The sequence below is a fragment of the Lithobates pipiens genome, unplaced genomic scaffold (assembly GCF_037356315.1).
Source record: "Lithobates pipiens isolate NorthernLeopardFrog02 unplaced genomic scaffold, aLitPip1_a1.2 Scaffold_25, whole genome shotgun sequence".
Classification (NCBI taxonomy): Eukaryota; Metazoa; Chordata; class Amphibia; order Anura; family Ranidae; genus Lithobates; species Lithobates pipiens.
Window position 1 is genome coordinate 89128195 of NW_027507787.1, and position 23214 is coordinate 89151408.

General features: G+C 47.8%; 1 protein-coding gene across 2 annotated transcripts in view; it reads right to left on the reverse strand.

Moving 5' to 3' along the window:
- Window positions 1-542: 542 nt before the first annotated feature.
- LOC143930373 (membrane-spanning 4-domains subfamily A member 4A-like) overlaps window positions 543-23214 on the reverse strand; it is a 57992-nt gene continuing 35320 nt past the window's right edge. For both annotated transcript variants that reach the window (XM_077454651.1, XM_077454650.1), the window contains 2 exons: window positions 9514-9639; window positions 543-1000 (listed from right to left, as the gene is read on the reverse strand). In XM_077454651.1, coding sequence (XP_077310777.1) covers window positions 902-1000; window positions 9514-9639 — 225 coding nt within the window. In that variant the 3' untranslated portion in view covers window positions 543-901. The remainder of the gene's footprint in view (window positions 1001-9513; window positions 9640-23214) is intronic.

Below are 23214 nucleotides of genomic sequence, written 5' to 3' on the forward strand. Positions count from 1 at the left end.
AATCCACATCTAGTGACAGGTGATGGTGACAAGTAACATGCTGCTTCTGGTGACAGGAGATGTGGCAAGTAACATGCCCAGGGCTCCTAATGATTCTGCAGTATGGTGAGTTGAATCACTTGATTATTTATTAGAATGTAACAAGAGAAATAATGCACTTCAATCACCCTGACACTATATCAACCATGGTGATTGAAGTGCCAACACTAGCCATCGCCCATGAAAAATTGCTTATAACCAGTTCAACCCCCACCCCCCGCTGGCATACAAAAAGGTTGGTGACCACTGCTATGGGCTCTAGCCCCAGATCTTTTGCAGACCTAGCAATGCCCCTGGTGTGGACACTGCAGAGGGGGGAATGTCTTGGAGGAGGTGTGGACACTGAAGAGGGGCAGAGGGAGGCATGTCATTCAAGAGGATGTGGATACTGGAGAGTGAGGAATGTCTGTGGAAGGGGTGTGAATACTACAGCAGTAGCTTCTCCCTCTCCCAGCCATTGACACCATAAGGAGACATTCATAACAAGACATAACACATTAAAATAAAACAAGTTATTGTTTTTATTAAATGCAAATGTTCAAAAATAAATGCAATATAGACAAAAAAAAAATTCTACCTATAAGAGATTTTACCACATAACGATCATTCGAATTCAAACAGATAATAATCTTTTTTTCTATTTTCATTATTTGAATTTTGGTTTTGCCAGTATTTTCTTAGTTCTGTAAGTCAATGATAACTTATTTCCTTTACAAACTTTACAAATGGGCAACATTTAAATAAATTACTACGGTAATCTTATATGAGGGAGAAGATATAGTGAAACAAAGGATTAAAAGAAAGTCATGTCTCTTTAAGATGAGGGACTATATTATGCTGTTGTTCCACCACCCGTCCCACTTTATGTCATGTAAGAGGGTGGTTGTTGAAGGTAGGTAGGATAGGATCCAGGACCTGCGGATGGTTGTAAAACTCGAGCACCGTTCTGTAACACAATTACCTGGGGAAAAAAAAAAATGTTATAAAAATTAAAATATATTACATGTATAGATGTAACAACCACAAAGAGTTGTATTGCAGAGTTGGTGCAGCAAATTCTGCCCCCTAGTCATCAGTATCAACAATGCACTCATGTAAAATATATCTCTAACAAATCACAGTTCTTTTAAAACCTTTTGTTTCTTTAAGATATTGATTGTAATAACCAGTCAGATTATTTTCTTTTCATTTTTTTCCCCAAAGAATAAAAGATAAAATCTAGTTGGTCAATAGGGTAACCATATCACTTTTGTTTTCAGTTTTCTTTGTGCTAAATTTACCCAGTAAATATACTTGTATAGCACTTTGACAAGACTTACTTTTGAATCTCATGTTAGCTTGTTTCAATATATTCCTTCCATAAACATTAATAAGAAATACACTTTTCAAAATTTTCATTTACTATAAATTAAAAAGCCATTTAGGAACTAAAGAAAACAAATTTTAAGAGGTAGATGTTGTTGTTTTTTTGTGTGTGTAGAAAATACTTTGCTTGGTTTTATGCCAAAATATTACAGCACAAGCACGAGGTGCACTCTTGGTCTTAGAAATGTCAAGACTGTGAGCAAGCACTATCTTTAGTGTGAAACGCATCAGCTTCTTTGTATCGCTTTGCTGTGGTCTGTATTTTTATGATCCTGATTTTTAAATAAAAGGCTAAATAGTTTTTTCCAGATTGCGGCTTTCCACAACTTTTTGCTCTTCAATGGAGGCTGGTTACAAGACAATGGAAAAGGTTAAAGGTCAAAAGGGGGGAAGGAATAGGTAAAAGGGGGGGGGGGGGGGTAAAAAGGGGTTTCCAGAGAAGGGGGTGAACTCCCGGATGCATGGATCAAAGGAGGCCCGGAAAAGAAGGCAAGGACGGAGGTGAAGGGCTGGGCGTGATTAAAGGGGTTGTAAAGGTAAATGTTTTTTCACCTTAATGCATTCTATGCATTAAGGTGAAAAAACATCTGACAGTCCCGGTGCCCCCAGCCCCCCGTTTTAATTACCTCACCCCTCGAAAGTCCCGCGCTCGTCCCCCCGACGTCCTTTCCACCATTAAGCCTGGCGGCTGATTGGCTGGAGTGGATGGATGGAAAGCAGCGCAGCCATTGGCTCGCGCTGCTGTCAATCACATCCACTGACGCTGAGCGCCGGGGGCGGGGCCGTGTGATACAGCGAGCTGCTATAGCCGCCGGCTGTATCACTGGAGCGTGCCTGCAGATGCTTCTCACCATGCGAGGGAGCTCACATGAACGTGAGAAGCACCTGCGGGAGGAAGCCGAGACAGCCGCCGAGGGACCCCAGAAGAGCAGGTTCGGGGCCACTCTGTGCAAAACGAGCTGCACAGTGGAGGTAAGTAGAACATGTTTGTTATTTTAAATTAAAAAAAAAAATTCACTTTACAATCCCTTTAAGGTTCAGGGAAGCAACTACAGGGTTAAAAAAGTATAGGGTGGAGCAGTGGAGGAAGAAAGGAGGGGGTGAAGTGATATAAAAAGAAGGGGAGGAGTCGGGAGGCAAGCGTGGGTCAGAACACGGGAGAAGTTGCCCACCCACCCGCCCATTTGTGTTTGAGATAGAACTGTATTTTATTGTTGGTGTTTCTTCTTGTTGTTTTGTCTGTGTTTACTTTTCTTGCAGGGTTCGATGATGCGGGTTGTCATAGCAGCTGTAACAGCTGCGTCTTTGGTCATTGACGGGGCAAAGAAACTGATGTGATCGAAGTGTGGGGGGCTCATAGGTGGTATGTGCCCCCTTTTGGTGTATCCCAGCGGAGGGTAGGCTGGGATACGGGATTGGTGGCACTTGGGGAAAGGGGGTTGTCTCCGGGCTGATAAACAGCCGTAGGCCTGGTATGGTAAAATTTGGTCCCGCAGTGTACTGGTGGAAAGTGTAAAGTTAAAAGGAGGAAACCAAGGTAATACCTGCATGTCAGGAACGGTGTTGTTGCTGGGATCGCCTGCTGGTGTCACTGTTGCTTTTGCCATCAAAGGTTGCAGTTCTGGTGGTCACCAGCGGGTGTCTCCCAGCAAACAGACATTCTAATAATCCAGCTGCACCTGAAGTGGTATGGTTTGGAAGTATATAAGCCCGCCCTTCACTGAGGCTCATTGCTTCAGAATCCTTCCTGCTAGCCTTGTCCCTGCCTGACCTGTTGCCTGAGACCTGTTCCTGATTTGCTTCCTGTCCTGGACTCTGTTCCCTATACCTGTGACTTCTCCCCTGATCCCTGCCTTGGCTCCCCTTCCGCTTCCTCCACCTGGCCTCCTGTTCCCCTTGTCTCTCATCCCTGCCTTGTTATATATGTGTTCCCTTTCCATGTATATAGTTAGTTAGTTAGTTTAGGGTTTTGGGGTTTGCTGTGTATTATTTGTGTTCTTGCTTGTTTATGGTTTGCTGTGTTTGTTTGGTTTGCACGTGTGCCTTTTTCCTTAATAAATATTTATATTTTCACTTACCTTTCGAGCCTCATTCCTCAGTGCAGCCCATTGATCTGTTTATTCTGTGCTGGATGCCTGTGTTAGGCATCCCTCCCATGACAGAATTCTGAAGCCATACTAACAGATCGGCTGCACTTGGGAATAGGGTCTGGACACTTGCTATTGCCAAGAAAAATGCATCTGGAAGATATCCTGTATCTTTCGCTTCTGGCAACAGATGACAGAGATTTTTGTCATCAGACATTAGGTGAATATACTAGAGAGCAACTGCTGGAATGTATCCGTATAGCCCATGTTTTTGTTGATCAGGGCAGTTTCCTGTTTGAGGATGTGCAGCCATTGATTCGGATCTGTACAGACTTGGCCCTGTCTGATGCCTCTAGTGGAGGTGATGACTATAAACCCCCTTTTAGTGCAGCTCAGGTAGAGTCTTTGGTGTGGCTGTTGGAAGATGACTCAGCCTTTTTCTTTGAGCAATACTCAGCTTGTCCTCAACAGGTGCTTGCAGCATGTATTGATTCAGTGCAGTCTCTGGTCAGACAAACCGTGTGCAAACCAGATTTTGTGCAACCATTATTACAGGCCTGGTCTAGCTTGTTGTACTCAGCTTCTGTCAGCTCCCAACCACCCATTTCTGTGTCCAGATACCAGCCTGCTGGGATATCTTCCTCTCTATTACCCCCAACAACCACAATTTCTGACCAATACACCCTGCTACCAATGAAGTACCAGTACCCTGTTTCCTCCTGCTGTACCTACCCAGCCTTTAACCCCTCTGCTACTTCTCAGCTGCCTTCATCAGTTCCATTGAATCTCCCCTCAAGATCTGCTCCCTCTGTTTTACCATCCTTCCACTCTTCGCTCTTACCAGCTGCATCCACTACCTACAGCCCTGTACCCACATACAAATCTTCAGTTGCTAAAACCAAAAAGAAACGGAAGTTTTTCCCAACCCATACCATTCTGTCATCACCCACTTCTGCCTCCACGCCTGATGTTCCAATGCCTGCTGTTCAGCCTGTTGTGCCAGTGTCTCTGCCTGTTGTCCAGCCTGCTGCCCCGGCCTTCCAACCCGACGCCTTCCAGCCTGCTGCCCCGGCCTTCCAACCCGACGCCTTCCAGCCTGCTGCCCCGGCCTTCCAGCCTGACGCCTTCCAGCCTGCTGCCCCGGCCTTCCAGTCTGATGCCCCGGCCTTGCAGTCTGATGCCTTGCAGTCTGATGCCCCGGCCTTGCAGTCTGATGCCTTGCAGTCTGATGCCCCGGCCTTGCAGTCTGATGCCTTGCAGTCTGATGCCCCGGCCTTGCAGTCTGATGCCCCGGCCTTGCAGTCTGATGCCTTGCAGTCTGATGCCCCGGCCTTGCAGTCTGATGCCTTGCAGTCTGATGTCCCGGCCTTCCAGTCTGATGCCCCGGCCTTGCAGTCTGATGCCTTGCAGTCTGATGCCCCGGCCTTGCAGTCTGATGCCTTGCAGTCTGATGCCCCGGCCTTGCAGTCTGATGCCTTGCAGTCTGATGCCCCGGCCTTGCAGTCTGATGCCCCGGCCTTGCAGTCTGATGCCTTGCAGTCTGATGCCCCGGCCTTGCAGTCTGATGCCTTGCAGTCTGATGTCCCGGCCTTCCAGTCTGATGCCTTGCAGTCTGATGTCCCGGCCTTCCAGCCCGATGCCTTGCAGTCTGATGTCCCCGCCTTCCAGCCCGATGCCTTGCAGTCTGATGTCCCGGCCTTCCAGCCCGATGCCTTGCAGTCTGATGTCCCGGCCTTCCAGCCCGATGCCTTGCAGTCTGATGTCCCGGCCTTCCAGCCCGATGCCTTGCAGTCTGATGTCCCGGCCTTCCAGCCCGATGCCTTGCAGTCTGATGTCCCGGCCTTCCAGCCCGATGCCTTGCAGTCTGATGTCCCGGCCTTCCAATCCGATGCCTTGCAGTCTGATGTCCCGGCCTTCCAGTCCGATGCCTTGCAGTCTGATGTCCCGGCCTTCCAGTCCGATGCCTTGCAGTCTGATGTCCCGGCCTTCCAGTCCGATGCCTTGCAGTCTGATGTCCCGGCCTTCCAGTCCGATGCCTTGCAGTCTGATGTCCCGGCCTTCCAGTCCGATGCCTTGCAGTCTGATGTCCCGGCCTTCCAGTCCGATGCCTTGCAGTCTGATGTCCCGGCCTTCCAGTCCGATGCCTTGCAGTCTGATGTCCCGGCCTTCCAGTCCGATGCCTTGCAGTCTGATGTCCCGGCCTTCCAGCCCGATGCCTTGCAGTCTGATGTCCCGGCCTTCCAGCCCGATGCCTTGCAGTCTGATGTCCCGGCCTTCCAGCCCGATGCCTTGCAGTCTGATGTCCCGGCCTTCCAGCCCGATGCCTTGCAGTCTGATGTCCCGGCCTTCCAGCCCGATGCCTTGCAGTCTGATGTCCCGGCCCTCCAGCCCGATGCCTTGCAGTCTGATGTCCCGGCCCTCCAGCCCGATGCCTTGCAGTCTGATGTCCCGGCCTTCCAGCCCGATGCCTTGCAGTCTGATGTCCCGGCCTTCCAGTCCGATGCCTTGCAGTCTGATGTCCCGGCCTTCCAGTCCGATGCCTTGCAGTCTGATGTCCCGGCCTTCCAGTCCGATGCCTTGCAGTCTGATGTCCCGGCCTTCCAGTCCGATGCCTTGCAGTCTGATGTCCCGGCCTTCCAGTCCGATGCCTTGCAGTCTGATGTCCCGGCCTTCCAGTCCGATGCCTTGCAGTCTGATGTCCCGGCCTTCCAGTCCGATGCCTTGCAGTCTGATGTCCCGGCCTTCCAGTCCGATGCCTTGCAGTCTGATGTCCCGGCCTTCCAGCCTGATGACCCGGAGCTCGCTGCCCAGCCTGATGACCCGGAGCTCGCTGCCCAGCCTGATGACCCGGAGCTCGCTGCCCAGCCTGATGACCCGGAGCTCGCTGCCAAGCCTTCTGCCCAGGCTGATGACCCGATGCTTGCTGCCCAGCCTGATGACCTGGAGCCTGCTGCCCGGCCCGATGATCCAAAGCAAGTTGCCCAGCCTGTTTTTATTTCCAGATCTAAACTTCCAGACCCTGGTGGTGGGATACATGTTCCATTGTCGGACTTGGGTGGCATGCCTCCCAGTAGGTTAAGAGACTCTGGCCGGAGAGCGCAAAGAAGTCAGCAATCACAGGGGATACCTTTCTGGACTTTTCCCCATTTACATGCACTGTCAGGCCAAGGGCAGAATGGAGTGTCCGGAGGCCACTCCTTAGGGGGGGGAACTGTCAGGAACGGTGTTGTTGCTGGGATCGCCTGCTGGTGTCACTGTTGCTTTTGCCATCAAAGGTTGCAGTTCTGGTGGTCACCAGCGGGTGTCTCCCAGCAAACAGACATTCTAATAATCCAGCTGCACCTGAAGTGGTATGGTTTGGAAGTATATAAGCCCGCCCTTCACTGAGGCTCATTGCTTCAGAATCCTTCCTGCTAGCCTTGTCCCTGCCTGACCTGTTGCCTGAGACCTGTTCCTGATTTGCTTCCTGTCCTGGACTCTGTTCCCTATACCTGTGACTTCTCCCCTGATCCCTGCCTTGGCTCCCCTTCCGCTTCCTCCACCTGGCCTCCTGTTCCCCTTGTCTCTCATCCCTGCCTTGTTATATATGTGTTCCCTTTCCATGTATATAGTTAGTTAGTTAGTTTAGGGTTTTGGGGTTTGCTGTGTATTATTTGTGTTCTTGCTTGTTTATGGTTTGCTGTGTATTATTTGTGTTCTTGCTTGTTTATGGTTTGCTGTGTTTGTTTGGTTTGCACGTGTGCCTTTTTCCTTAATAAATATTTATATTTTCACTTACCTTTCGAGCCTCATTCCTCAGTGCAGCCCATTGATCTGTTTATTCTGTGCTGGATGCCTGTGTTAGGCATCCCTCCCATGACACTGCACTTGAGAAAGGAGCGCTCATGCCCGAACGAGGCTTACGCAAGTTCAGAAACGCGTTGTGCTTTTGGGTACCCCCCCGGCTGACGTCACACGCTGTCTACGAGCCAGTCTGTGTCTCTGTGCATCACAGAACACAGCGGAGCTTCCCCTAGCGCGCTGTGGAGGAGGATTCATCCAGTAACAGCACCAGTGAAAGGGAACAGTGATTAGACTATCAAACAGAGGACAATAATAATTATGGATGTAAGTGAGTCTTTTCTTGATTGTATAAAATAAATGCACTTTTTACTGATTTGACGCTCTTCTATATATTCTTATATATATATTCTTTTATTGGTATCCTATTCATGAGATGACTTCACTCTAAAGAAGCATAAGCCGCAGGTGATTGTGCACATACATCCCTTATCCTCTAAGGACAGCAAGCAACCTTTCTGGATTGCTAGCAAATTCCAAGTACTGTTTTCTCAGATAACTTTAAAAAAAAAACATCTTGCTTTGATGAAAACTGTATCTTTTAAAGCGCTAGTATCTTGTGTTGTTTTTTGTCAAAGACCAACTGACTGGGAGTTTTAAATTGCCGTTGCAATATAGTGTTTTATATATAGTAATAAAGTTATTTATTTAAGTTTTTGGTTTGAACATTTGTTAAATAAAGGCTTCTATGACCATTTACACTCCAAACTCCGGTGTGGTCTATTTATTTGGGGGAGGGTTGAGTGGAAAAGGTTAAAGGTCAAAAGGGGGGAAGGAATAGGTAAAAGGGGGTTTGCAGAGAAGGGGTGAACTCCCGGATGCATGGGTCATGTCCCCAATGAGAAAATGTCTTTCCACATCCTGTCTTTCGTTCTGGTAATACCAGTGAACTCCTAGATCCCCACTTTCTGCTTTGGCAACAACTGCCTCTGGTACAGGAAGTGAGGATATAGACAGCAACAAATACCATCTTTTAAGTAGCATGTGAATGGGTTAGAACCCTTTTCAGGTTATTATTGATGTATATTCCAACTGGGAAGATCTCCCCACACTTCTTGTCCAAATGACCTATGGCACCCTGACTGCCATTAGGTATCTTGATGAAATTGTTGGACCCATTGTCAGACCCTATGCTGGTGCAGTGGGTCCTGGGTTCCTCCTAGTGCATGACACTGCCTGGCCTCATGTGGTGAGAGTATATAACCAGTTTCTGGAAAATGAATGAAATTATACCATTGAATGGCCCCCACACTCGCCTAAATCCAATAGAACACCTCTGGGACTTTTAGTTTCGGTCCATCCGATGCTGCTAGGTTGCACATCAGTCTGTTCAGGAGCCCAGTGATACCCTGGTCCAGATCTGGGAGGAAATACCTCAGGACACCATCTGTCGTCCCTTTAGGAGCATGCCCCAACATTGTCAGTCATGCATACAAGAACGTGGGGGCGATACAAACTACCGAGTGCCATTCTGAGTTGCTGCAATTAAATTTCAGAAAAATGGACTACCCTGCTGCATAATTTTTTCACTTTGATTTTCGGGGGGCCTTTAAAATGATAAACCTACAGAGGGCTGAATTTGATTTTCATCAAACTATGTGGCATGCTTTCGCTCCTAACACATTACATAGTTCATAAGTTCATATCAGTATAGATATCCAGTATATTTTCCTCATTGAGATCTGATGTGTTTTCATAGTGTTCCTTTAATTTTTTTGAGCAATGTGTGAGTATGTACATATATATATTATTTTCAGTATTATTCCTTAATGAATTATAACTGCAGGCAGACCATAAAAATGGTGGTGTCCTCTGACATTAGCGAGCAGTGTAGGGCTGAACTGCTTACTTTAAAGGCCAGTTTGCACCAGAATACAGTGGACCACAGGAAATTTGTTTTTTGTGCACTGAGACACATTCTGGTGCACTGTGTAAGGCAACCTATTCAAAAATGATTGTGCTGTAACACACCTCAAAGCACAAAAAGGTCTGCTTGCATATTTTTTGAAGCACATTGTGAGGCATTTCATGTGCTGCAGTGAACTATAATGTATCTGTGTATGGATGTAAGTTTAGATTCCATTTAAAATGAGTGGCACGCCAACACACAAATGCATGCACAGTAGGCTACTGCTTTTCCCCTGTCACTTTGTGTTAAAGATCTGACTTTTCTGGCACTTACCTGAGCAGGTTGTGTTGAATTTCCGTGCACTTGGGCCCGACAGGCAAACACACAAAGACTAACGGAAACGGAAAACTGCAGCAGATATGTAAAAATGAAAATTCCACGGAGAACATGGCCTCCAACCTGTACATGCAAATAAACACATTAGAAGGTAAGTACACCCAAAATTTATATATCAGAGTTTGGTTTATCCTTCAGCGTTACACAGCCTGACAGTCTCTTCTTTCGCTTGAGGTCTTATTTTATAGAGCTATTAGGAAGAATAGCTGGAACACTCAAAACTTCCCAGCGATCAAAAAAACTGTTGGGAATCATGACATGAACATATCTTTGGACTACATAAGAAATTTACAGCTGATGTTTAGAGAAGAAAATCATTCCTATAGCTTTGGTAACATAATTTGCCTGTAAGGAAGTATGTCCCTTGTGCTGGCAGGTGGATCCGAGAGAAATCTTCACTGCAGGGATGGCTGTCATATTCCTGTCTCTGGACTTCTGGTGCAACAATGGTTAACAGTAGCGAAGATCTGACTTTTGCCCATTCGGCACTATGATCAACAGGAACCAAGCTTCAAATATAGAAGTGATATTTTTAATTTGTCATTCATCCAACTGTATATCTAGAGCACCACTTTTTAAGCAGTTACAGCAACAGTTTATTTTCCTTTTTAATCTGTCACTGGTTCTTAAAGTGGAGTTCCACCCATTTTTTTTTACCTGTGAGTTGGTTGGCAGCAGGCTTCTCAGTTAATTTCTGGGTGGCATCTACTTTTTTTGTGAATACGTAGGGGTATTTTGTACCCAATACTTTTTCACAAAGGGTAGAGCTGGTATCTGTAGCCCCCTTTATTATTAAAAGTGGATTCTGCAAAGCCAGCCCATCTATAGACCTTTACAACCACTGGCCACGGTTGTGGGGGAGAAGCCTGGAGTTTGATCAGTCACGGGATTCCCCCCATCCTTTACAGATCATGTTACAGTGTGATTAATAAAAGAACATTTCTCAATGGAGGAGGAGGAAGGACAATGATGGAGGGAGTGTGTCCCTATCAGACCATCTGTATTGCTGTTCTGCTTATAGATCCAAAACTGTCAAGCACTGCAGCACTGGAAGTCTAGAGCCAGGAAGAGGATGGAACATCCCTGCAGCAAAGATTGCTCCAAAATCCAGCTGCCTTCACTGTGTGGAACATCCTTCATTACAGGCATATGATGCAACTAAAGTTATAGGGATTGGGCTGAACCCATGTGGCTCCTCCTATGACTAAAATCGCTTTTTGACATGACACGATATTTAAAAGCATTGTTTAACCTGTAAACAAAAATACAGTTGAACGAGTCCAATTTGATGTGCCTAGCCAAAAAAAAAAATATATATATATATATACACATACACATACATACACACACACACACAGTATCTCACAAGAGTGAGTACACCCCTCACATTTTTGTAAATATTTTATATCTTTTTATGTAACAACAATGAAGAAATTACACTTTGCTACAATAACTCAACACACAGCCATTAATGTCTAAACCGCTGACAACAAAAGTGAGTACACCCCTAAGTGAAAATGTCCAAATTGGGGACAAAGTGTCAATATTTTGTGTGGCCACCATTATTTCCCAGCACTGCCTTAACCCTCTTGGGCATGGAGTTCACTAGAGCTACAAAGGTGGATGCCACTGGAGTGCTCTTCCACTCCTTCATGATGACATCATGGAGCTGGTGGATGTTAGAGACCTTGTGCTCCTTCACCTTTCATTTAAGGATGTCCCACAGATGCTCAATAGGGTTTAGGTCTGGAGACATGCTTGGTCAGTCCATCACCTTTACCCTCAGCTTCTTTAGTAAGGCAGTGGTGGTTTTGGAGGTGTGTTTGGGGTCATTATCATGTTGGAATACTGCTCTGCGAAGGGAAGGGATCCTGCTCTGCTTAAGTATGTCATAGTACATGTTGCCATTCATGGTTCCCTCAATGAACTGTAGCTCTCCAGTGCCGGCATCACTCATGCACCCGCAGACCATGACACTCCCACCATTATGCTTGACTGTAGGCAAGACACACTTGTCTTTGTACTCCTTACCTGGTTGCCGCCACACACACTTGACACCATCTGAACCAAATAAGTTTATCTTGGTCTCATCAGACCACAAGACATGGTAATCCATGTGCTTAGTCTGCTTGTCTTCAGTAAACTGTTTGCGGGCTTTCTTGTGCATCATCTCTAGAAGAGGATTCCTTCTGGGATGACAGCCATGCAGACTAATTTGATGCAGTGTGTAGCGTATGGTGTGAGAACTGACAAGCTGACCCCCCCCCCCCCATCCCTTCAACCTCTGCAGCAATGCTGACAGCACTCATACATCTATTCCCCAAAGACAACCTCTGGATATGACGCTGAGCACGTGCACTCAACTACTTCGGTCGACCATAGCGAGGGCTATTCTCATTGGAACCTGTCCTGTTAAACAGCTGTATGGTCTTGGCCAATGGGTTGCAGCTCAGTTTCAGTGTCTTGGAAATCTTTCTATAGCCTAGGCCACCTTTATGTAGCGCAACAATACTTTTTTTCAGATCCACAGAGTGTTCTTTGCCATTAGGTGCCCTGTTGAACTTCCGGTGACCTGTATGAGAGAGTGAGAGCGATAACACCAAATTTAACACACCTGCTCCTCATTCACACCTGACTCACTTGTTGCCAGTGGTTTAGACATTAATGGCTGTGTGTTGAGGTAGTTTAAGGGGACAGCAAATGTACACTGTTATACAAGCTGTACACTCACTATTTTACATTATAGCAAAGTGTCATTTCTTCAGTGTTGTCACATGAAAAGATATAATAAAATATTTGTAAAAATGGGAGGGGTGTATTCAATTTTGTGATATACTGTGTGTGTGTATTCATGTGATTTTTATAACAGCTTACCTGTAAAATCCTTATCTTGGAGTACATCACGGGACACAGCGCACCACAGTAATAACTATATGAGTTATAGGCCACCTTTAGGTGAATGGACACTGGTATAATCAAAAAAGAAACAGGAAGTGCCCCTCCCTATATAACCCCTCCTATACCAGGAGTATCTCAGTTTTTGTAGCAAAGCAATATATACACATATCCCAATAAGAGGGAAGGAACCTCTGTGTCCCGTGATGTACTCCAAGAAAAGGATTTTACAGGTACACTGTTATAAAAATCCTATTTTCTTTATCGTACATCACGGGACACAGAGCACCATAGTTACAACTATATCGAATGTCCCAAAGCAATGCCACCTGAGAAGAGGGAGACACAAAGCAAATAGCCACCGCCAGGTGTGAGGACCTATACTGCTGCTTGCAGCACACTGCGCCCGAAGGCAGTGTCCTCTTGCCATCTTACATCCATTTGATATAATCTCATGAATGTATGTACTGACTACCAAGTAGAGGCCTTGCAAACCTGAGTCACGGAGGCTTGGTGATGCACTGCCCATGAAGCACAGACTGCCCTGGTAAAGTGCGCTTTAGGGAGGAACCCTTCTTTTTAGGTCATAAGCCTGATTAATGACCTGACGAATCCACTTAGCAACAGTAGATTTTGATGCTGCCTGACCCTTTCTAGGGCCTTCTGGCAACACAAACAAGACATCAGTTTTCCGTATCTGAGCAGTCACTTTCAGATAAGCTTTAATTGCTCTCACTACATCGAGAGAATGTAATCATTTTTCTTCTGCAGAACGAGGTTCTGGGAAAAAGGAAGGTAAGGAAACATCTTGATTCAGATGAAAACCAGACACTTTTGGAAAAAGGTTGAGTGCGGACGCAGCATCACCTTATCCTTGTGAATGATTAAGTATGGCTCTTTACAAGAGAAAGCAGCCAATTCTGATACTCTTCTTGCAGAGGTTATTGCAACTAGGAATACCAATTTCCTTGTCAAAATGATCAAAGGAATATTCCGTATAGGTTCAAAGGGTTGTCTTTGCAACACTGACAAAACCATGTTCAAGTCCAATGGGCACAAGGGTATGCTAACTGGCGGACTTATCTGAGTTACCCCTTGTATGAATACCCGGACCAAAGAGTGCGAAGCAAGCAGTCTTTGGAAAAAACACTGCGAAGGCCGAAATTTGACCCCTGATTGTACTCAAGGCCAGCTTAATTTCTACGCCTAATTGTAGAAAGGTCAGAATTCTTCCTATGATATACTTACGATGATGCCAACCCTTGGTTTCACACCAAGTGACGTAGGCCTTCCAGGCACTGTAATAAATGGTCCTGGAGGCTGGCTTTTTGACATTAACCACTTGCTTACTGGCCACTTAAAGCCCCCCATGTCCAGACCAATTTTCAGCTTTCAGCGCTGTCGCACTTTGAATGACAATTGCGCGTCATACAACACTCTACCCAAATTCACAAATATAGCTTTCTTTTGATCACCTCTGCGGTTTTTATTTTTTGTTAAAAAAAATGTAAAAAGACCGAATAAAAAAAAAGTATATCTTTTTTATATTTTGTTATAAAATTTTGCAAACAGGTAATTTTTCTCCTTCATTGATATACGCTGATGAGGCTGCACTGATGGGTACCGATGGGCTGCACTGATGGACACCGATGGGCTGCACTGGTGTGTAGTGAGAGGTGACACTCATGCCACGTACACACGATCGGATTGTTAGGCAGACAATTCGTCCGTGTGTGGGCTCCGGTGGACTTTTTCTTCCCAAAAGTCCGGCGGACTTGGAAAAAAGTTTTGACTCAAAATCCGCCTGTCTGCGTGCTAGTCCACCGAACTTTTGAAATGAACGAACTCACCCACACACAGAGAAAAGTCCGTTCATTTTGAACATGACTCCAGGTAGATGGGACTAGCGAGGGAAGTGAATGTCGAACGCCTCCATCGGCGAAATTGACACCTTGCTAGCCCCATCACCTAGTATGGATTTAAAAGGGAAGCCAAAAAACGACGTGGGGGTCCCCCCAAAGTCCGTAGCAGACCCTTATCTGAGCACGCAGCCCGGCCGGTCAGGAAAGGGGGTGGGGACGAGCGAGCACGCCCTCAATGTGGGGGGTACTTTGGGGAAGGGGGGCCCTGCGGGGTCTTCTCTTCTTCCGTCTTCGGGGTCTTCTGGCCAGACTCCGTTGTCTTCTGCTCTTTTACTAGCTCTTTTACTAGCGGAGGAGCCCGGCTTTCTCCTTCGTCACCGTCGCCGTCCAGGCTTCTACTGACTTCAGGGGTCTTGTCCCACTCTTCTGGGGTCTTGTCCCGCTCTTCGGTTCTTCTTGCTGGGCCTCCACTTTCTTCTTCCAGTTCTTTAACTAGCGTAGGCCCTGTCTTCTGTCGCTGTCGCAACCTTCTGCTTCTTCTTTCTTCTTCCTTCTTCCTATGTTGACAACGCTTTCTCTGGGCACAATGGCAGGGATACGTTGTGAGACGACTTATATAGGGACAAGGGGCTGGATGCTGGGACTGTGACATCATAAGGGGTGGGGTCACCATGTGACATCACCTGGTGACCCCGTCCCTTGTCCCTATATAAGTCACCGCACAACGTACCCCTGCCATTGCGGCCAGAGAGAGCATTTTGTCAACATCGGAAGAAGATAAGAAGAAGCAGAAGGTGGCGGCGACAGCAGACCGGGCCAACTCTAGTTAAAGAGCTGGAAGAAAGCGGAGGCCCGGTAAGAAGGACCGAAGAGCGGGACAAGACCCCCGAATAGCGGGACAAGACCCCCAAAGTCGGAAGAAGACCCCGAACGGTGGTGGCAAAGGAGAAAACTGGGCTCCTCCGCTAGTAAAAGAGCTAGTAAAAGAGCAGAAGATAGTGGAGGAGTCTGGCCAGAAGACCCCCGAAGACGGAAGAAGAGAAGACCCCGGAGCTGTCTAATAAAGTATTTTAAAAACCTGTGTTGTGTTTTTTTATGTACACTTTTTTCCTCAGGTGAATGGGTAGGGGTACATGGTACCCCATACTCCTTTACATACGGTGGGGGGCCGGAATCTGTGGGCCCCTTATTAAAGGATGCTCCTGGATTTCTGATAAGCCCCCCGTCCGCAGACCATGACAACCAATGGCCAGGGTTATCGGGAAGAGGCCCTTGTCCTCATCAACATGGGAAAAAGGTGCTGTTGGGTGGGGGGCAGGGCCCCCCTTCCCCAAAGCACCCCCCCATGTTGAGGGCACACGGCCTGGTACAGCTCAGGATGGGGGGGGGCTCGCTTGTTCCCACCTCCTTTCCTGACCGTCCGGGCTGTGTGCTCGGATAAGGGTCTGCTACGGACTTTGGGGGGACCCCCGTGCCATTTTTTCGGTTTAGGGCTTCCCCTTTAAATCCATACCAGGTGACGGGGCTAGCAAGGTGTCAATCTCGCCGATGGAGGCGGTGACATACACTTCTCTCGCTAGTCCCGTCTACCTGGAGCCACATTCAAAATGAACAGACTTTACTCCGTGTGTGGGCAAGTCCGTTCATTTCAAAAGTCCTACGGACTCCCGCCATAGTCCGGTCGTGTGTGGGCAGGTCCGCTCGTTCGGAAAGTCTGGGGGACCTCTGCGGCAAAGTCCGGCGGGTTGTCCGCTGGACTAAGTCCACCGGATAGTCCGATCGTTTGTATGTGGCATCAGAGGTGGCACTGATGGGTGGCACTGAAGGACATTGATAGGTGGCACTGGTGGGCACTGATGGGTGGCAGTGATGGGCACTGGTAGGATACACTGATAGGCAGCACTGCTAGGTGGCACTGATGAGGCACTGATTGGCACCACTGGCAGGTGGCAATGGCAGGTGGCACCGGCAGAGGATACTGGTGTGCACATATGAGGCAGATGTGCCTCCTTCCTCTTCGGGACCGATGTCCCATGCGCATAAGCCGGTGATCGACGATTACCAAGCTTTTGTTTACACACGTGATCAGCTGTCATTGGCTGACAGCTGATCACGTGGTAAGGGGCTGGGATCTCGGTGATCATAGCACGCACGCAAAGGGGAGGACATCATATGACTGCCTCCTGGAAATTCAGGTCCATGCTGTAGCCGTCATTTGGCTATAAACGCGGACGCCAAGTTAATCAGGGTGGTTACTACCGAACCTGAAAGCCCCCGATTTTTTAGAATGTGGGCTTTAATAGCCACACCATTAAATTTAGCGTTTGTAAGGCAGGATGGAATACCGGTCCCTGCAACAGCAGGTCCGAACGATTTGGAAGAGTCAAAGACTCCCCTACTGCCATTCTCACGATCCCTGCATACCAGGGTCTTCTGGGCCATGCCAGGGCCACTAGGATTACCGGCTTCACTTCTTCCCTGATCTGTGAAGCAGCCATGGTAGCAACTGAACTGGAGTGTATGCATAAATCAGTGAAAACTGATTCCACAGGATCACTAATGCATCTACTCAGAGTGCAAGTGGATCCCTTGTTCTCGCCACAAAGTTGTCCAACTTCTTGTTGAATCTGGACACCAATATATCTACGTCCGGCGTACCCCATCTTTGGCATATGGCCAAAAAGACATTGGGATGTAGAGACTATTCTCCCAGCAACAAATCTTGATGGCTCAGAAAATCTGCCTGCCAATTTTCCACACCTGGAATTTAGACTGCAGATAGGCAAGGAACATGTTTCTCTGCCCAAAACTTGAATAAACTGGGCATAGGGAACCGTTTCGAAGGAAGCTGCCATTTTCCCTAGTAATCTCATGCAAAGGCGAATGGAAGGACCCTTCTTTGCCTTGACTGCCTGGACCGCCTCTCTTATGCCCTGTACACATGATATGATTTTCCGACAACAAAATCCATGTTTTTTTTTTCAGATGGACGTTGGCTCAAACTTGTCTTGTATACACATGGTCACACAAATCTTGTCAGAAATTCCGAACATCAAGAACCTAGTGACGTACAACATGTACGACGAGCCGAGAAATTTGAAGTTCAAATTTTGTTTGTCGGAACATTACTGCTATAGCATTAGCATTACTGCTATACTCTGGCCCCTTAGTCTTGCTAATACTGGGGCTAACACTTTTGTAAACAGTCGGGGAGCGGTGGCCAACCCAAAAGGCAAGGCCACAAATTCAAAGTGAAGCTGCTCAACCGCAAACCGCAGAAACTTCTGGTGAGCGGGAAAAATTGGAAGCTCTGCGCAAACTATTGGCGCTATATAAAACCTGAATAATAATAATAATAATAACAATAATAATGTAGATACACATCCTTGCTATCTATGGATGCTAGAACCTCTCCTCCCCATAGAGTGGAAACAACTGACCGAATCGACTCCATTCGAAAGGAGCAGATGTTTAGGAAGTGATTCAGATTCCTGAGATCTAGAATGGGTCTGACATCTCCATTTGGTTTTGCTACAATAAAGAGATTTGAATAAAAACCCACGTCCCTCTCTTCTGAGGGAACCGCTATTATCACTCCCTGACACAGTAAATCGGTCCAGTGCCAGAAATAAAGACGTTTTCTTTACTGGGTCCTTGGGAATGTTTGATTTTTGAAAACGCAATGGTGGAAACTCTTGGAACTCTAGTTTGTAGCCTAGGGCTACTACAGAGAGGACCCACTTGTCTTGGATTTCCTCTTGCCAAGTTTCTGAAAAATACCTCAGTCTTCTCCCCACTTCACAAGGAAGCCTTGGGATTCTGTTTTGTTGACTTTTGTCCCCAGGGCTTTTTGTAGCCCTGTGTCTGGTTATGAGGCATACCCTTTGCCCCTGATGGCGGAGGCCATCGATATTGCCATCGATATTGCCTGGAGGCTGTTGCTCCAGGCATAAGAGGGGAAGTGTCAGGTCACCTTGAGGCCAGGTGACAGATGCACACCGTAGGGATCAGGAGTGCACCGCAAGGTTGTGGACCCTACGGCTGACTGCTGCGGATAAGAGTCAAGGTGATAAGGAAGGCAGGGCCGCCGAAACACCAAGACGGATCCCACCGGGGTTAGAGCGTAAGATTCCCTGGGGTGCGGAGTCTAAGAGCCAGCAGGTGTTCACCAGAGCCTCTAGTGGTGAGGATGGACTGGGCTGCAACTGGCTCCAGGTCACGACCCCCAGGGTCCCCCAGCTCACACCCACAGTAGGCAACAGGAGGATAGGGATAGTAAGGGATAAAGCCAAGGTCGGGGCCACAAGCAGACAGGGATAGTCAGGGACACGCCAAAAGGTCAGGATCACAGGCAAACAGGGATAGTCAGAGACAGGCCAAAGTCGGTAACAGAACAACAGAAGAGCACACGGCAGGTAACAGGAAGCCAAACACACAAAGGTTCATCAGCAGGGTTGGACTGCAGTGCACAGGTTAATATAGAGTTCTCTGATAGGAGCTAGGGTGGAGCCATGCCAGAGGATGGATTACAAAAGCAGTCAGGTGAGGGCCGGCTGGTCTCTAGAGACGAACACATGGAGACAGGTAAGCAGACAAACTCTATTGCATGACCATGACAGGAAGTCTTGAAAGAAGGCCGTCTATTCTTTTTCTTAACCGGCAGAAGGGTACTCTTACCCCAGAACTCTTTTGGATATACTTATCCTAATCTTCCCCAAACAACCTTTCTCCATGAAGGGGAAACCCAGCCAAGAGCTTCTTGCATGGTAACTTGGCTTACCAATTTTTAAGCCAGAGTCCTGGACATATGTATCATCAACATAAGCGCACGGCAATACACCTGATGGATGGAATCCTTGATAGCGTCCACTGCAAAGTATAGGGCCCTAGGTAGCTCAGCTAAACTTTGGGCCTTATCAGCTTGAGCATGAACTTTAATAACCTGCTTGAGTTCATTCCGAAGGGATTGACAGATGCCGATTGCAGCTACTGCAGGCTGTACCACCGCACCGGCTACAGCAAATGAGGCTTTTAGTAAAGATTCAAACTTTTTATCAGCTGGATCTCTAAATACTTGTACATTGTCCACTGGACAAGTTAAACTCCTGTTCACAGAGGAGATAGCAGCATCCACGGATGGCAAATTCCATCTCTTTGAGAACTTTTTCTCCATAGGGTAAAGAAATGAAAATTTCTTAGGGGGAGAAAACTGCTTATCTGGGCGATCCCAATCAGAATAAAATCAGATGCTCCAGTAATGCGTGCATAGGGAAAGCATGAGAACCCTGTGAGGGTTTTAGCGAACCCAAAGAGAAGGAAACCTCATCCACTTCTGCAGTAGGCAACTTATATCCAGAGTGAACCAAGTCTGTAAGGGATTAAATTAGCAATTTCTGAGATTGAGAAAGGTTCTTCAGATGCTGAATCCTCACAAGAGGAGTCACCTGAACCTCTTTCCCTCAAAAGGTACCTCACTATCATCTGCCCATCGTTGTTCCAAATCGGGAAGGTCAAGTGCAGGAGAAGGGGACCTGCCATGTTTTCTCACCTCCTGGGAGGATTACGTGAACAAATCAGCTATTTTTCACTCCATACCAGCCAGAGCCAAAGCGAAATCATCCTTAGGCCGCGTACACACGGGCGGACTGTTCGCCCAACCTTGTCCGCTGAACAGTGTTTGGGCGGACAGTCCGCTCGTGTGTGGGGCTTCAGCGGACAGTTTCAGCGGACAGTTGGCCGAACAAGGTCTTACGGAAATTCCGAAAAACTGTCCGCTGAAACAAGGTTTCAGCGGACTGTTCGCTCGTGTGTAGGCTTGTTCGGCCAACTAAGTCTCGCGCATGCTCAGAAAGGATTTCCACGTCGGAAGGTTGCATTGCAGTGTATTGGACGTCGAAATTTTCGATCTGTCGTGCGTGCCGAAACGTCATCGCGCACGGTTTCAGCAAACTGTTCGTCCGTCGTGTGTGGCCATGTCCGTCCATGCTAAGTTTGAGCGGACTGTTTGCCGAAACTGTTGGACGGACAAAGTTGGGTGAACAGTCCGCGCGTGTGTACGCGGCCTTAGTGATTAATGCAGAAGCTGACATGTTGGGGTAGCCACCATGCCTGTGAGACAAGATGGCTCAGATTCGCCAGATGCTCCAGGTCCTCCAGGGAAGGATGGAACTGTGGGTGTGCGACTAGGAGCTGTAGGCTCTGACCGCAGTGACTTTGCACTCCCCCCTGATGAATTACCCCTCCTATGGGTAGACATAGTCCTAAGCACAAAAAAAGCAGAGGTACTGAACAAAATGCATCTACTGCTGAGCTTTAGTCTAGTCTAGCCCCTTGGAAATGCCTGTATCCACACACCCATACAGCTTACATGCCCTTGTGCGCTCTGTGTCCCTCCATCAGCCAACCAGACACTCCCGGAGTGTACAGCTTTTAAGTAGTGAGCCATGTGCTTCACGTGCATGCCGGAAGCGTTTAAGCTACGCCCCACACAGATTTAGGCCCCGCTTCCTTTTTTTAAGGATCCCTTTCCTGCGCTCTGCGTGGAGATAGCTGGCCCTGTAGTGAGTGCAGATCGAGATGGGGTGGGGAGTCTTCAGCAGGGGGGAACCTGACCTCTCTGATGGTGGATGGTCCCCCCTCCACTTTAGATGGATTCGTTTGCATTATCCCCATCAGAGATTACTTAGTGGCGCTCTCTTAGCACTTCATCAACCTCCCGATACTCCCGGTATGGGAAGGGTTATATAGGGAGGGGCACTTCCTGTTTCCTTTTTGGATATATCAGTGTCCATTCACCTAAAGGTGGCCTATAAACCATGTAGTTATTACTATGGAGCTCTGTGTCCCGTAATGTACGATAAAGATTTTATATATATATATATATATATATATACACACTGTAGACATGTCACTGGAGAAGTGGTTGAGGGGGTGTACATCTCACCTAGGTTGCTACACAGTGTGAGATGGTAAGTCCAGGATGGATCAGTTTCTCAGCAGCAATATGCTGCTGAGTTGTTATTTAATCTTGCCGGGCCTGGGTTTATATGGAATGGCAGGTAGGTTTGGTAGAGGGACCTGTCATTCCACACCCCCCATCCCTCGTTCCAGTTCTGGGTTTTGGATCAGGTGAGCTTTGATCCTAATTAGCCTGGGAAGGTAAAGGCTCTGCGGGCCTGCAGGTGTTTGCTCTCAGCCAGGGAAACGAACAGTCTGTGTGTTTGAGGAAGCTGCAAGCACAGCCACTGCTGGAGCTAAAATCCACAATGCGATATCCAGGCGAAAGACGCTGTGTTTATAAGTGTCAGATAGGTGAGAAGAACCTGTTAGTAAGCGCCCAGCCGGGCTAGGTTGTTTGTTTTTGTTATTATTTTGTTCCTGTTATACACAAGAAGCACGGTGTTGCTGTATACTTTGTTTGTTGGACTGTTTGTACCACGAATAAACGCAAAGGTCTGCTTTATAAAGTCCAAGTCTGCTGTGAACTGTGTCCAAACACACCCTACCCCGGGAAGATCCCTTACAATTGGTGGAGAATGCGGGCAACACGGTTGCTAGGGGCAACGGTGTGGACAGACTTGGCTACAGCTGCTGATGTCCTGGGTGAAAGCTGCAACTACACTCCAAGAACAGTCCAGCAACATGGAGGAGATGCTGAAGCAGTTTATGCAAGTGAGTTTGCAACAACAGCAGGCTCAGACAGAGGCCAATAGACGACATGAACAGTCCATGGCTGCACAACAACAACTTATCGAGCACCTGATAGCAAATCGAGAGGCGCCTGTGGTTGCTAATCCACCCACAGTGATGGGAGCCGCTCCAGGGATTTTTTTTGGGAGAAGGACTGTGCAGAAAGCGCTGCAAAAGATGACTGCTGAGGACGATGTTGAAGCCTATCTAACAGTATTTGAGCGCGTGGCTGAGCGAGAGAAGTTACCAGCCGCTGAGTGGGCAGAGGTAATTGCGCCCTATTTAACAGGTGAACCTCAAAAGGCCTACTATGACCTCAGTGAGCAAGAGGTTAAGGACTATACTCGGCTAAAAGAGGAGATACTTGCCCGACTAGGAGTTACTACTGCAGTCCGTGCCCGGAGGGTACGCAACTGGAGCTACAGTCTGGACAAATCAGCGAGGTCCCAGATGTATGACCTAATCCATTTGGCAAGAAAGTGGTTGGAGCCAGACACTTCTACTCCTGCACAAATCCTAGAGAAGGTCGTGATGGATCGCTACCTCCGAGCGCTTCCTACTGAACTGCAACTCTGGGTGGGACAAGGTGATCCTAAGAATGCAAACGAACTTGTCAACCTTGTGGAGAGGTTCCAGGCGACTGAGGACTACCTCCGTGATGTTCCTGCAGCATCTTCACCTCCCCGGAGCGCCAGATCTGTGCCGTCAGCTGGTAAGAGACTTCCATCTATTGGGGGAGTGTGGAGGGGTGCTGATGGAGGGAAAAGGGCTCAAGTGGTGTCTCAGGGACAAAAGACTGGTGATGGTCCCGGGTGGCTAAGGGGCTCTGAAAAGGACTCCTTGCCAAAGAGACCAGGCCCTATCCAGTGTTGGAGATGCCATGAGGCGGGACACGTGTCGGCCCATTGCCCTCTTACCACTGAACCCATGGAGTGTGACGCTAGCCGGCGTCAGTCGCTGTTTGCGGAACCATCTTGTGCTGCAGTTCCGGGACTAGAGACTGAACCGCAAATCTGCAATATTACCATCAATGACCTTCCCGTTGAGGCGTTAATGGACTCGGGAAGCCTCGTAACCTTGGTGCATGCTAGCCTGGTGGCTGGGGACTTAGAGTCTAAAAAGCATATGAGTGTTGTGTGCATACATGGTGATACAAAAGTGTACCCTATAGTGCTGGCTAAAGTCGGGACTG